Raw genomic sequence first — 16238 nt, 5'->3', positions numbered from 1 at the left:
AAAAAAAACCGCCGTGGGAAGTGGTCGAGGAATCATTTCGTGAGCTGAATGCAACTCCGGAGGCATTTGCCAAGGCGATGGGTGGCTGGAGGAGAGGGAGTCCTTCACTTTTCAGCACCCTGGACAGCACGGCTCTACCCAACGGCGAGCAGAGCTGGATTCTGCCTTTCCCCTGGATCAGCTGTTAAGCTGGGAGCCCAACGCCTTTGCTGGTTTCTGCATTGCTGGGATCCGCTCTGGGCGCTTGGCCTCTCCCTGGGATAGCCTGGCAGAGCTGCAAGCCATGGGCGGCTGGAGGGAGCTCAGGGCTCCCACCCAGGCAGCTTCCTTGCTGGGGTGATTTCCAGCCCCCGGCGCGGAATCCGCCTCCCCCAGTGCAGCGGGCACCGCTCCCGGAGGATTTCATCACTCGGAGGTTGTCAGTGGAGCCATCCCCTCCCCGCCTGTGCAGACAGCCCGGCTCTGAGCTCACCAGTTCCGGTCACGTTGCTGTGTGTTTACGCCTTCGCTGGCTGGAAGCTGCGCTCCCCGGGAGCCGGGGGCCTGCGCCTTGCGACCCCGTCCTGAGCTGGGGGGGACCCGGGCACCGCTCTGCCATGGAGACCGCCAGGTCGGAGCCGGGGCGCCAGGAGACTCGGGAGCAGATCTAGGGCAGAAGGGAGAGAGGGGCTGCGGGGGGTTGCAGTGCCCCCCCCATCTGAGGATTTTGGGGGGTGGGTTTGGGGGATGCGGGTGAACGCTTGGAGGTGGCACTGTCTTTTCTAAGCCTCCCCCCTTCCTCCACCCCAACAAGCTTTGTCCTTGTCCAGCAGTTGTGCAACACCTCCCTGGATGACCCCCTGCAGTTGCCAGCCCGTTCTCCTGTCGCCTCCTCTTTCCTCTCAGGTAAGAGAAAATGGGCATGTTGTAGGGGGGGGGTGGTCAGCAGGGGAGATCTGGTCTTGGAGATGTGTGTGTGGGGGGGGGGGGAGAGAAAATGAGGAAGGCATGATTGCATGGGGACTCCTGGTGTTTATAAGTGACCTTAGCTGAGTGGGACTAAGATCTGGAGTAGCTTCAGAACTAGGATGATCAGGACACAGCACAGGATGACTTTGCGTGATGCTCAGATCTGTCCTCTCCTTTAGAATAGGCTGTGGGTGGGGAGGGGGCGCATCTTTGGTGCTTGGTTAAACTCAGAAAAGAATTAAAGACTAAAATCTAATGGGTTCAGCGTTAGTTCAGTGACCCTGACAATAACTTCTCTAATTCAAACAATGCCCTGAGTCCCCACAAGGCCCATTTCACTGAGGCTGGGGTGGTGCAAGGCGCGCAGGGGGTGGGTAGTGAACCCAAGCTTTTTGATGGCTGGGGGTGGCTCTGATATCCCTGCCAATGCTAAGTTATTAAAAGCCTTTATAAGCCTCCTTTCTCTCCATGCCACAGGAGAGCATTCCTTTGTGCTCTCCAGCTAATGAGGGGCTTTAAAGTGGTTCCAAGCTGCAGTCCTTTCCTGCAGGAATCAGAGAGCTAGCAAAGATTTAGCTTTTCTAGGGCCAGCAGAAGTAGCATCTCCCTAAAAGGATATGCAGTCGGGTTTTAGACCTACAGCAGTGAAGGGGTCTTGTGTAACCCAGGGGAATTTTTCCTCCTGAAGGTGCCTGGAGCCCTTCTTGGTGCAGCTTTAGAAGTTGCCTAGCCCCTCACAGAGGGGCTGATAGCTCTTCCTTCCTGGAGCTGCTGGTGAAGATGATGGTTTCAGAAGTGCATAAGACTCCGCAATTGCTGGTGAAAATAGGTAGAGTTCATGAGAGTTTTACCACTGAATTCAGTGAGTCCAGGATCAGGCCAAAGGAATCACTTCTTAGGATCTCTGCACAGTGTTGATTGTGCCCCAATTCTGCTCCCAGCAATGCTAACATGAACCTAGAGTAATTCCCGTGAAGCCAAAGAGAACAGAAGTTGGCCTTTTATGTTTAACTTATGCAGTGAAATAAAAAACCTTAGCTGTTGGCTGTTACTCAGGCAGGAATGTTTAAATAATTGATAGGAAACAGCTTTTTCATTCACATATATTAATTTAAAGCTTAAATCAGGGTAAAAGAGATAAGACTAGCAAATAGGAATCTTTTGGTGAAATCCTGGCACCATTAAAGTCAATGAGAGTTTTGCCAATGACAGCGTTGGGGGTGGGAGGAGTATCAGGATTTTGCCTCCAGTTTCTGATCCTGGCTTTGCCACTGCCTCTGGGACCCTGGGAACTCAACCTCCCTGTCCTTAACTTTCCGCAAAAGGAAAAAGATTAAGCCTCACAATACCAGTGCAATATTTTTACACACACACACACACACACACACACACACACACTCTGAGATCTTCAAGTCAAAGGTGCTATCAATGTATATAATATATCAGTAATTATGCTGTGAGTGTGTGTTATTTTAGGAAAACGCAGTGGGAGAGATTGGGGAACTAAAGTCTGAAAGATCTGGCCCCTTGAGTAGGTCTCCTGACTGCTAAACTAGCTAGCTTATCATTTATGGGGATACAATTTACATGAGTAAAGATTGGGCCTTAGTAGTGTGTTGTTCCTTGGTCTGTATACATAAATACCAACATATTTTATACACACACACACACACACACACACACACAAGAAATGCATAATCAGAAATTAAATCTTTTGCTTTTGTTTAGCCAACATTTTGGTATTCAGTACAATGTTAGCCTGAAAGCGTCTTCTTAGGCTGCGTCTACACTATGAGCCAGGGGTGTGATTCCCCTGCTTGGGTACACATACTCATGTTAGTTCTCATCAAGCTCGCAGGAGTATAAGCAGTTTAGTCGCGCCGAGTACAAACTTACCTAAGCGCTGCCTCTGCTGCTGTGGCTACACTGCTATTCATACTTGAGCTAGTGCAAGTGTGTGTATATAAGCAGGATAAATCACACCTCTCTCTCCTGTAGACTTAGACTAGCTGACTATACAACAAAAGCCATCCGTTAGTAGATTAGAAACGGCACTGATCATTCCGTCTACTTTTCAAACACTGGTTGAATTACTTCATTACTTGTGACTATTATTAATTAGTATTACAGTAGCACCCAGAGGCACATACAGATCAGGACCCCATGGTGCTAGGTACTGTATGCACATACAGTAAGAGAGTGCCTGCCCCCAAGAGTTTACAGTTTCAAGTGACAAGACAAAGGGTAAAAGAAAGGAAGCATCACCACCATTTTACAGATGAAGAAATGAGAGAGAGATTAAGTGACTTGCCCAGAGTCACACAGGGAGTCTGTGGCCAAGCTGGAAACTGAACCCACATCTCCGGAGACCCAGTCCAAAGCCTTAACCAGGAGACCAACCTAAAATGAACTAATCCTCTTTTCCAGGGGTTCTCAAACTGGGGGTTAACACCCCTCAGAGGGTCACGAGCTGGTCAGCCTTCACCCCCAACATTTACAATAGTGTTTAATATTTTAAAGAGTGTTTTTAATTTATGGGGGGGGTCGTACCCAGAGGCTTGCTGTGTGAAAGGGGTCACCAATACAGAGTTTGAGAACCACTGCTCTTTTCTAGTTGGTTTATTTTAGTGTAGCATGTTTCACCAGCACAAGTCCTCTGCTTACCTAAAGAGCCTGTGCAGTATGAACTGCCTCCAGGTGAGGCACTTTGGTGGAGTAGTGTATAGCAGGAGTTGCAACAGACAAACTTTCTCCGCACGGCTCTACCAACGTCTCTCAGCACTGCCTAGGAAGGATCATTTCTAGGGGCGAGAGTAGTGTGAATTCTCCATGCCCACTGAAACCTTGGTCCCACTGCCGAGACTGCCAACAAGCGTGCTAATGAGTGTCAACTCAGGAGCGTTTTTACATAAAGCTTTGAAAAGGCAAAAGTGCAAAATATTGACATTTAATAAATAAAAATGTTAATGTCGATCCTATGGGCCAGATTCTCATTGACCCAAAGGGCCTGTTCCATCCACTCTTAGGTCCCTTCTAAGCTGCCAGTTTGAGGAGAGTCTGGCTTTGCTAGTCCAAAGGGAACTGACAGACTACACATTTCACGAGGCTACTGAACAACCACCCAATGGTCTGACCGTTAAATCATTGCCCACATGAGCTGGATATGAATTTGCAACACCGACGTGAAAGATTCTACTTCTTTCCCCTCCTCAGAAATCCCTCCTTGTCTTCATTAGTATGCTGCCCAGTGCCCCAGATTCCTCCTCCTTTAGGAGCAGGACGGTGGAGAAAAAGATTGCGCTTTTAAAAGTATAATCCATATAAACTGAAACCCAGTTCCTAGATCTCCATGCATCGGAAGGGATGACCATGACATTTCTGCTTCATCTATTATTTAACTTTAAAAAAAGAGCCCAGGTTTCAAAGAACATGGCTTAATAAAAGCACATCACCTTCGAATGATCCCTCCTACCAAGCCAATCAGCCAATACAATAGGGAGCGCGGAATGTTCTGGCCACAATTTTCAAGTTTGAGTGCCTAAGGTCAGGTAACTAAAGTCATCTTTAGGCACCTAACTCATCAGGTTTCTTTTCAGAGGCCTTGGGCATGCACTCCCATTGACTGCAATATGAACTGCAGGTGCTCAGTACCCCAGAAATTCAGGCCACTTTCAATTAACCCTCACAATCATTGTGTGTTATAGGTAAGGATTAACCCCATTTTATCTTTGGGGGGCACTGAAATACATAAATGGCCAGATTTTGAAAGGTATTTAGATGCCTAAAGAAGCAGAGAGGCCCCTAGTGGGATTTTCAGAAGTATCAAGAGCACCAGATTCTCAAAGGTATTTACACTCCTAACTCACACTGAAATCAATGCGAGTTAGGCATACTGGCACTTTTGAAAATCCCACTAGACTCCTAGCTGCACATTCAGGTGCCTAAATACCTTTCAAAATCTGGCCCTACATGCCTTGCCCAGGACCATCCAATGAGTCAGTGGAGATGCCAGAGTATCCCAATGTCCACGCTTAGTTGCTAATGCAAGGTGTAACATTTTTGAAGGTACCTAAGTCCCCAAGGCCCATTTGAAAATGGCACTTGGGCACATTTTGAAATTTTACCCATGACCAACAGGTGTGCATGAATACCAATACTATCTTCTCAAATGGCTTGTGTAGATTTGAACCACTCCCCGTGTATCAGAATAGATATTAAAAAACTAAAGGGTACAAAACTTCAGGTGGGGAGGACCCAGTTTTGTTTATTCATTGATAGGAAGTGTCTCATGAAGGCCCTAATCCTGTTCCCACTGAAGCCAATGGCAAAACTCCCAATGACCAGTGCTGCAGGATCAGACACTATGTAAACTGGACACCTTTGACTTCATCCACACAGGACAGACAGACAGCAACTTATCCAGAGAAATTGCCAGCCCAAGGCCTAAGCACCACTTAAGATCTATTTAAGCCTTCAAACAAGTGAATTTCACCAATTATGAGCTATTTAACTGGGAAGAGAAGAGTGGTGATTACATGTTACCAAAATGGAAGCCAGCTAGAAAGGAGGCTAGAAAGGAGATATCAAATCAGAAACCCAAGAGGTGCAAAGCATTTCCCCAAGCCAAGGAGAAATATCAGTTTTTCTTGGGTTTTATTCCAAAATTTTGCTACAACTGTAACTCCCTACATAATTCATTAGATCTCACCTGGAAAGGCAACTGTGTGTTTCTACTGCACATATTTTCACAATGGAGAACCTAGTTCCATTTTCCCTGTCTGAAAATGTGCAGATATTTCAGTGCAATATTTTAGGTTAAAGAGCCACAATATGGCCTTGTTTTCTACTCAAATATTAAGACAGAATTTCACAGGAGCATAAGAGGAGTGAAGCACCCACCTTTCATTGACTCAGTAGTATTTGGGTACTCAGTGGTTATTTTCAAAAGATGCCCAGTGATGCAGATAGGTGCTTTTGAAAAAAACCTCATGAGCCGTCTAGGCACCTAACTCCCCTTGGTTTCAATAGGAGTTGGCACCTAACTTACTTAAGCACTTTTGAAAATTCAACTAGGCATCCATCTGCATCTTTAGACGCCTAAATAATCTGGCTGAGTGCCTATCTCCTTAGCTTAAAGCTGAGCATCTTTGAGAAAATAGAGTTTTGCCTGCGTGAGGGGATCAGGCCCATTTCTGTACTATTTTAAAAAGGAAAGTAAGATAGGTTGGACCTAGAGATATTAAATTTTAAATGAACAAAGTGGTATGCGTGATTAATGACTAAAGGCCCAATCCTGCAAAGGGATCAGTGTACAAATGCTATTATACCTTTAGAAATCTGCCTGGTTCCCTTTGCAGGACTGATGCACAAAAATTCACAGCCCAGAACAAAAACCCTGGGCCACTAACTTAAGCAGCAAAGTTTATGTTGTATTCCAAGTAGTCAACATAAGGAGTTTATCTACTAGTAATAAATCTGTTCAGAATTCTTCAGTTTAGTTGAAATCAGGCTCCTGCCTGGGGTTTAAAAATGGTCTATTTTTTAAAAAATCCTTTGCAAACATTTGCCTGCCAGTAAATCAAAGATTTTGCACTTAATTAAAATGTACGTTGAACCAATAGTGAGGGGGACTTTCAGAGATTAAGACCTGAAGAGACCATTGTGATCATTTAGTCTTATCTCCTGGTTGAAGTTCTAGGGTCGCTGATCTGCAGGAATTCCTGAATCAAGCCCAGTAGCTGGGGTTGAATCAGAGCACATCTTTTAGAAAGGCACCTGGTTTCAGTGTAAAGACTTCAAGTGATGGAGAAGTGTTGGACCAAGACTGTACAAGAGACCTGGCTTCTTTTCCTAACTCTGCCAAAGATTGCCTGTGTGACCACAGGCAAGTCATGTAGGGACTGACCCACTGCGGAAGCCTTCTGTTGACTTTGATGGGCATTGGATCCAGCTCTTGGTACCCGATTTTCATAGCTGCTATATACTCGCCACCTCAATGGCGAGTCAATGAGAAGGAAGCACTGGTGCTCAGCATCTCTGAAAAAAATCAGACCCTTAACCTCTGTGCCTCAGCATTCCTATAGAAAACAGGGATATAGGTATGTACCTACCCCCACGAGGGGGCTATGAGTTTGTTAGTGTTTGTGAAGGTCCTCAAAGTAAAGTGATTTGAGATAATTGAATGGAAGATGCTACAGAAGGGTAAAGCATTAATCAACTGTTCCTTGGTCAATAGGAAAAAATACTTTACATCAGGAATTACAGACAATGACCTGTGCATAGTTTCTCCATCTTGCAACATGGCACAGCAGTTAAATCTTGTGAATCTCACCTATATTCATTGAACTAAATGCTCAATGAATTGTCGCTCTCTCTACTTTACAGAGAAGGCAAAGAGAAAAAAGAAAGGAAACAATCATTCACCGAGCATCAGATTTAAAAATCCTTAAGCAATCCAGGTAGGTTAATGGATGGGCAGATTGCTACCGTAAGGCAGTAATTCAGCCATAGGGTTCCAATAATATAAAACAAACACTTGAGCAGGTTATAAACGTTATCAGAACACAGATTGAATTAGCCTTAGTAATGGTTATAATATACAGAAGCACAATAAATAGAAGGGGAACAGAAGATTCATTGTTTAAAAATGAAAACATTTGAAGAGTGGGTTTAGAGCTTGTGAAAGGTGACAGAATGGCAGCCCTGAGAAACCTCTCATGCCACAGCGGGCTATCCCCATATCACTGCATTTCAACCCTGGTCTGACCCTGACCCTAACCCTAACCCCCGCCTCCACCAGCTAATGTAGACGATGACTCAATAGAGCTGTTCCATTTCCGGCTTCTCTGCTGTCTGCCCTTTGTGACAGCAGCATGACTGTGCCTTCTTACCAATGATGCCATGGTGTTCCAATGAACACAACTAAGTGCCTGTCGTGTCAACACAATCGTGCCATTCTCATTAATGGTCACAGCAATTTCACACATGCCCCCTGGTGATACAGCAGCTCCCTAAAACTTAGAAGTTGTGAAGAAGTTCAGCTTTAAGGCCTCTGTTCAGCAAAGCACTGAAGCATGTGCCTTAAGCAGGTGAGTAGTCCCACTGAAGTCAAGCACATGCTTAAGGGGGAGATTTCCAGAAGTTCAAATAGGAGTTGGGCATCTTACGGTCTTGGGGAATCTCCCTCTGAGTGCTTTGCTGCATCAGGCCCTATGAGAACTAGGTCAGCCACTGTGCTAGTCAAAGGAGCATGATACATCTAATATGTTTAAATGCCTTAGACCTTGTTTCTAACTTCATATTGGTGTTGTACCAGTGTAACTGCATTTAGTTTAATAATTAATACTTAGCTCTTATATAGGGCTTTTCAATCAGTAACTCTCAAGCACTTTATCCCCATTTTACACATGGGGAAACTGAGACATGGCTCTGAAGTGACTCACGCAAGGATACCTAGCAGGGGAGTCAGTAGTAGAACCCAGGTCTCCTGAGGGCCCCCCCCCCCATCTGTTCCCCTGACTTCAGTGGAATTACTCCTCATGTACACTAGTGTAAATCAGTGGAGAGTGTTCGGGCTTCTAATGGACTTGGAGCAAAGCTTGCAGTCCTTACTCAGGAAAAATTCCTGCTGTATCTATACTAGAGGCCAGAGAACCAGATCACTGGAAGCTAGAGCTAGTTAGAAAGTGGTGACAGTGTCCATTAACATTTTTTCAAAGAAGCAAAACCAGGCTCCTTAATTTAATATTTACTGAGGAAATGTCAGAGGGGTTTTAATTCATTCCCCCCCCCCATTTGGGGGTGGGGGGAAGCTATTTGCCAGTGAAAATTAGGTTCAATTGAAAATTTTCAACCAATTCTAGTAGAGACATTTAATGTAGACAGGACAATATCACTTCAAAATAAGTGTGTATGTGTATATATATATATATATATATATATATATATATATATATATATATATATATATATATACACACACACACACACATATATATATATACACACACACACACACACACACACAGTTAAGTACTCTGTCCAGCCTAGTGACAGATGTGTCCAGAGATGTGATTCCCACAGCTTCCCTTGAGAAACCCTGTTGAAAAATCTGGATAAATTTCACCTTTATGAATTTCCGGATATTCACGTTAGGGCAAATTCTGATCTTGGTTACATCTCCATAAATCCAGAGGCAGTGGAATTAGTCTAGATTAATACCAGGGTAAGTGAGAGCAGAACTTGTCCTTCGCTGCAATATGATTTGTATTTGCAGAGTCTCATGATGCCTGAACAATAGAGCCAGGAAGACGGAGAATTTATGGGCAAATGCATTATAATCACAGAAGCCATTAAAAAGGATTCCACAACTACTGTAACAAACATACAGCCATAAATAAAATATCCCCCTAGCATTCAATGAGCACTTATTAGATATTTATAAGATAGCAAATAAAAAGGAGTGCCAGCTCAGCTGAAATTGTTGTGTGCCATCATCATGACAGGCTTTCAGCTTTGCCCATTATTGTTGATCACTTATAACTAAAATAAGATGGTTAAGAATGGATCACAGTTTGGTGATCTATTAGCATCCAGCTGCTAGTGCTGTGTTTTGAATGGGATGAAAATGCTAATGATATTTTTGTTCCCAGCCTAAACATTCTGAAATGGGATGGACTTGCCAGAGAAAACTAATGAACAGGACTAAGAAGTTATATTGCTTCCACACAGAAAAATAGGAATAATTGGGAAGTCAAACTTATATAGACCTGGATTTTACTAGATTTGGGGGGGAAAAAAAGCTAGAATTTAAGGACTGGATTGAGATTTGGAAGACATGCCTTCCTGGGGGAGTCAGGGACCCCTAGACACCTTTACATGGGCTATCCAGACATGCAGCAGTAAATAGGCAAAGGAGTATTTGCGCTTGATGTTCATTTACATTATCACTCCCTATGTAAAGGGACCTTAAAGCAGGTATAAAATTATACTTTCCAGCATTGCATAAAGTGGCAATAATATAAATGTGGATCTGGCCTTTTCTATCTATTTGTGTTTACAAATCTCATGAGCTTCTGGACCTCCCATGAATGGTTCAATCTAGATGGTGGAAACAACATGAGAAGACCAGAAGTCTTGTTACTTTGCATTCATAAATGGCTCCCAGTGGTAGCCAATGGAAAACTACAAGCTACATTCATGTTTATCCAAATTCCCTCTTTTTGGGGTTTTGAAGAATCCAAATACTAATCTCAGCAATACTGCCAGGGCAAATCTGGAGTGAGCCCATGGATTTCAATGGAATGATCAGAACAGAGATCCTGGTTTTTACTCTTCTGGGACTGCAACAATGAGTAATTTCAGTTCAATACCCCCAGCAGCACATAAGAAAAGAGAATATTAATTGTGGCTCATGGCTCTAAGCAACTGAACACAGCGTCACAGATTTGGTGCACCCCCGTTTCAGTCCTTGTTGACAAATGTAAGCCTGACATCAGATGTAAAAATAAAGCATTCAGTGTTGGTTAGCCCCACTCTGCTCCCATTGAAGTCAAGGGGAGTTTTACCATCAAGCAGAGTTAAGCCAACCACCAATAAGCAATCTTAAATTAAATTATTGGAAATATCCTATCTCCTAGAGCTGGAAGGGACCTTGAAAGGTCATCGAGTCCAGCCCCCTGCTTTCACTAGCAGGACCAAGTACTGATTTTGCCCCAGATCCCTAAGTGGCCCCCTCAAGGATTGAACTCACAACCCTGGGTTTAGCAGGCCAATGCTCAAGCTACTGAGCTATCCCTCCCCCCAGCCCAAATGCCTCACTGTTCAGAAGGCTTCTTGGCAGCTTTGCTCATGAGGATGATCAGCATCATTTTGTATCCATTTAAAAGGAGATGAATTCTGACAAACCTATCTTCAGCTGGTGTAAACTGGCATAGCTCCATTTTAAATAGCTAATACAGAGCTCTTGGCAGGGGTGAAAGTAACTTAAAGGACTTACTGGTATGCCGGAGTCAGGGCCGGCTCCAGGGTTTTGGCCACCCCAAGCAGCCAAAACAAAACAAAAGCCGCAATCGCGATCTGCGGCGGCAATTCGGCAGGAGGTCCTTCGCTCCCAGGCGGAGTGAGGGACCGTCCGCTGAATTGCCGCCGAATACCTGGACGTGCTGCCCCTCTCCGGAGCGGCCGCCCCAAGCACCTGCTTGAGAAGCTGGTGCCTGGAGCCAGCCCTGGCCGGAGTCTTGAGCAAGGGGCGTGGCCTCTTCCGGTTGAGGCCTGGCCTTTAAATACCCGGGCCCTTTAAATCACCCCCGGAGCTACCAGCTGCACAGGCAGCTGGGTGCCCCAGGGCGATTTAAAGGACCCGGGACTCCGGCTGCTGCTACTGCAGTGGAGCTCCGGGCCCTTTAAATCGCCACCAGAGCCCTGCCACCGCTACCCCAGGGCTCCGGCAGCCGGGCTTGGGAGGAGATTTAAAGGACCTGGGGCTCCAGCTGCTGCAGGGAGCCCCGGGCCCTTTAAATCACCAGCTTGGAGAAGCCGGTCCGGTCCCGCACGGCATACTGGCTCTTGCAGATACGCTGTACTGGCTTACTTTCACCTCTGGCTCTTCGGGAAGCAAAGGATCGTTCAAAGGAGTGGAAACACACTGGGATCAGCAGAGGAGTGGGACTGGGACAAAGTCCACACCTCTCTTCCTAAAAGCACAGAAAGCCATCAGCACTAACTCTGCACAGTGGAGGTAGAGCTAAGGACCAGTCTTTCTGGGGAGTAGGGGTTACAGGTTCCTCCCTAAGCCTGATCTGCAGAAAATGTCTGTTCCTGCCACATCTGGGGAGCCTTCACCATTTTGCTCAAGCTGCAGGCGCTCATGCTTTTAGCTCTAGAGGTGCCGCCCCCCCTCCCCCCAAGCCTCACTCAATCCCCTGTGGGTCAGCCGAGATGGCAGCCATCACATAAGAAAGCCCCAAAAAAAGACCTTCTGCTCCATGCCAGTGGATGGTATGGTCTTAGCCATCAAAAAACAATCCTTAATTTAAAAAAAAAAAAAAAAAATCTTACTGAGAAGGTAAGCTATCTAGTAGTTAGAGCAAGGTCTGAATGTCAGGACTTCCCAGCCAGGTGATAAGTCAGACAAGTCACTAACCTCTGTGGCTGAGTTTCCCTCATCTATAAATTGGGTCTAAAGCCACCTAGCCAGGGGTATGGCATGGCTGCATCAATGAAGATCTGAAAAGTTCAATGAGATCTGTGGAGGAAAAGTGCTAAACAATGCAAAGTATTAGAAAAGTTCACTCTAGTATCTGGTTATCAGCAAGTGATCACAACAGTAGCACTGTAAATATGGCAAAAAAAATTACTGATATTAGTTTAGCTTTAGTGCCTGATTTTGGAAGTCCTGATTTTAAGGCTCTCTCAAATTTAAAGAGGTTTTGGCAACAGAAAGTATTGAAACTGGTGTTTTCCGAGGCTTATTACAGTAATCAAGCTTATTTGATTGGGAGGAATGCCACCAAATTAAGTTAAAATGCACAAAAGTAAAAATCTGTGGGCTGTAAGCATAATCTAAAGCGTTGGCTTAATGTTGAACTTGGCAAAGGGCATCAGATGTGGAGGAAAAAAGAAATGGGAATAGCTTCTAAATGACGGAATGATGCTGGCAAAATCTTCCAAAGGATGGAGTGCAAGCACAAATCATCAACATGGTTTGCTACAAATAAAATCTATTGTTTCCCCCACCCTCTGGGTTTTATGCCTGGAATAAGGATGGCTGCTGTATCCACATGTGATGGTGTTTCCCAAGATTACAGATTCTTTGAGGTTTATTTTTATCTTTGCTGTGCAGCGGCACAGCAAGGCAGGCTAATGCAGCACCATTACAGAAGAAGTTAACATGTAGTGATGAACTCCCTAACCTCTAGGAGCTCAGCCTCCGGGAAACAGAGTGGACACCACCACTTGTCCGTCATGTGAATTACCAGCAAAGATTGTTCTTCCTCTATAAGAGGATACGAATCTCCTTGCCACATAATACTAATTGGGTGAGACAGAGCATATTGTATTTTTCATGCATTAGATCTCATGCATTCAGAGTATGTAGCTTGTCAAATAATAACTGATGGGCCAAATTCACCCTGATGTAACTCCACTCAGGGGTGAATTTGTCCCAGATGCAACTCCACTCAGCGAGGACTCTGGCTCCAGGGCATCTACTTTTAAAGCGTAACTGTAAGATGTATGGGAAAGGAAATACACCGCAGCCTTTTCTGCATATAATTGCTGTTGCTGTTTCTGAAACTGAACAAGTTCAGGCCAGGGCAATACTAGGATAGGAGACCTCCAAGGAAAACCTAGGAGCTGCAAGAAGTGGTCATGTGATTCAGTAAGTGATACCTCCGTCCTCCCCTCAGTCCTGAACCAATGCCCCCATCATAATATTAGGCGGGTAGGGAGGTTGGAGACCACAGTGCTTTTGGACTTGCCTTCTTTGAAATAAAACCAACGTCTTAACTTACTTTTGGTCCTTAGGAAACACGACAGTTTTGGAAAGAGCAGGGGTGTTAGCCACAAATTCTGATACAATTATATCCTTCCTAGCTAAAAAACTGATTCTGGTGCCACGGCCTGACTTGTTTTTAAATGTCCCAAGCAATGGCGCTTCCCCTGCTTCTCTCAAACTATTTCAGAGTCTTAGTCCATATCACCACTGCTTCTGATAGAAGCGGCTTCACCTTAGGCCCCAGTCCTACTGAAAGCCTCATACAAAGTATTCACATGCACTCTAGCTCTAGGAGGGACAAAGAAGTGGATTCACGAAAGGCAATTTCTTTAAGAGGTCAGGATGTCCTAGAGACGGGGCTGAGCTGCAAATTGCAGCTCGGAATCCAGAAACAAATCCCTCTCCAAAGTTTGGTGTCTGGATTTGGGTGAAGATGTTGTTACAGATCATAGGGACCAGCTACAGAATTTGGATCCAGATCAGAGTCCAGCTTCCAACCTAGGGATTATGCGGATTTGAGCTTGGTTTCAAGCCTCTCTCTAAACGAGAGAGGACATTCACTGTAGAGTGCTCTGTATTAACCTCTCCACTGGAGACGTAGATAGTAAAATAGAGGACATTTTTATCTTACACTGGGGACTGCTTTTAAGAATTAGTGAAGGAACTTCCCTATACCAAGGACCAACTGCTCTCAGTTCTGCTGGTGTAAAATTCAGTCAGTGGACTTGCTCCAGTTTATATCAGTAACCGAGCACAATTTGACTAAGCATGTTATTCCTCAACAGTGCTTTCACCATCCCATTATATATAATATTTTATACACATGCACACACTAAAACATTAAGGTTTCAAAGTCAACACTCAAAAGTTAGACAATGTCTAATTCAGCCTCCTTGTGCCTAGGCATTATGATGCAGTCTTTAAACACATGATCACATCCTATTTTTTGCACTGGACCCCTGCCTCATTCAGTGCCTGACTTGCAGAAGTGTCAAGTACTCTCAGCTGCAAACAAAATCAATGGGAGCTGTGCTTTGAACATATGAAGTGCTATCTAATGCTATGTATTCTAAAAAAAACAAAAACAGAAACAAAAAACCATCAGGTGCTGGGTGTCTAAAGTCAGATAGAAAACTTAGCTGATACTTTTGACCTTATTCCCATTTTACAGATGGGAAATGGAGGCATGGAGATACCACCACCCCTCACTTCCCAGGGTGTTGTGAAAATGAAGTCATTAAATGTTTGATGCACTGATACTATAGTGAGGAAAGCCATCAAAAAAACCCAGGAGGAAATGCATAATTCTGTCTTCAGAGCAAGGTTTGAATAGTTGGCAGTAAGTAAGGAATGTATGCCCCATGCAATTGCGAGGATAAAACAAGTATTGAATAGCTGCTAATTCAGTGAGCACCAGACATTCTGTGTCCTGAATGAGGAAGGGGTCCTATAGAAAAAGGAAATAAAATGTAAGAGTAATGAAAGACTGTGTAAAAAGCCATATGCACAAAGGTTCTGAATTCAGGTTGCACAGGCATTTCAATGCAATTCTAGCAGTTCCTAACTTTTTAGTACTTGACTTTGCAGTTGTAGAGTGAGAGAGAGAGAGAGAGAGAGAGAGAGAGAAATGTCCTAGTTTCTAAAAAGTAAACTAAAAAGCCATGCCATCATCGGACATCACCCACATGGTGTCATCAGGCCTAGATTGCCTGCTCTACCTCAGACCCCATGTGTGGCCCTACAAAAGCAGCTTAATCTGGGTCCCCGCGCCCCATATACACAAGGGGAATGATAAAACTTCAGTCCAATCCATTAATTTATCTGAGGCACTATAGCAATGGGGGTCCTATAAGTAAAAAGCATTGGTGAAATCTAAGTAAAGGGACTCAGCGGTGCCCCCAATGTGTGGGAAGAGAAAGGAAAGACTGGGGGTTCAGCCACCCATAATATATCTCAAGCAGTGTTCAATTCCCCCTTTTAAATGTCTCTTGTAAAAGCCCCAGGAATAATTTTCACCTCCCCAGCTGAATCACAAGCACAGTACGCAGCTGCATGTCTGATCACGAACCATTGACTCCCTCCAGGCTTGGACTGTTAATTTTGTTGCGATGGAGACTTTGTCCCTGGAGCACCAGATCCAGAGCGTGCAGCGACATATCGCCTTCCTGAAGAAGGAACAGATGGAACTGCTCCGTGACCTGCACCTAGAGATTCTCCGATTGCAGAAGCACTGCACAGGTGAGTTCTTAATGTCATGACTAGCCTCATTTAGGGCACCTACATACATCTTCCCATAGAACAGGGACCACAGACATGAAAGCCATGTACACTTTGAAATGTGATCCTCTCCCAGTATGGTGTACAGGAATTGAGTAGTTATCCCTTTAAATAATTGTGAACCCTCTTGTGGTGCTCACTGTGTTCTATGTTTTAAAAATCAACCAGATCAGTGTATATGCATAACTAGGCCCTGTGTGGTTCTGTAGGTTTAGCAACATGGTTATCTGGACCCTACTGTGCCTCTGTGATTTCTTCGTGTAATTATTGCTGTGTAAAGGGGAAAATGGATTCCAAGCAGGAATTTGTGAATTTCCTAAAGGAGGTGGCGGCACATGCAGGTTTAGAAGCCATTGAACAAGGAGAATAATGTGTCATACTAGAATTACCCAATGATAATGCAAGATCCAAAATCCACAACCTACAAAGCAGGGAAGTTCCCATCCATTTCACAATCCAGAACCAAACTCCACACCTGGCCCCTACATCTACCAACCAAGAAAGCCTTGCAGCATTT

The 16238-nt window shown here is 44.6% G+C and overlaps 1 protein-coding gene across 1 annotated transcript in view; it reads left to right on the top strand.

Moving 5' to 3' along the window:
- Window positions 1-779: 779 nt before the first annotated feature.
- The window catches only part of CCDC92B (coiled-coil domain containing 92B), a 53271-nt gene continuing 37812 nt past the window's right edge, over window positions 780-16238 (top strand). Inside the window, exons 1-2 of the mRNA XM_054008316.1 lie at window positions 780-885; window positions 15529-15682. Coding sequence (XP_053864291.1) covers window positions 832-885; window positions 15529-15682 — 208 coding nt within the window. The 5' untranslated portion in view covers window positions 780-831. The remainder of the gene's footprint in view (window positions 886-15528; window positions 15683-16238) is intronic.

This window comes from Malaclemys terrapin, chromosome 18 (genome assembly GCF_027887155.1).
Source record: "Malaclemys terrapin pileata isolate rMalTer1 chromosome 18, rMalTer1.hap1, whole genome shotgun sequence".
Lineage (NCBI taxonomy): Eukaryota > Metazoa > Chordata > Testudines > Emydidae > Malaclemys > Malaclemys terrapin.
Note: the sequence above shows the minus strand (reverse complement) of the source record. Positions and strands in the feature narration are given on the sequence as shown.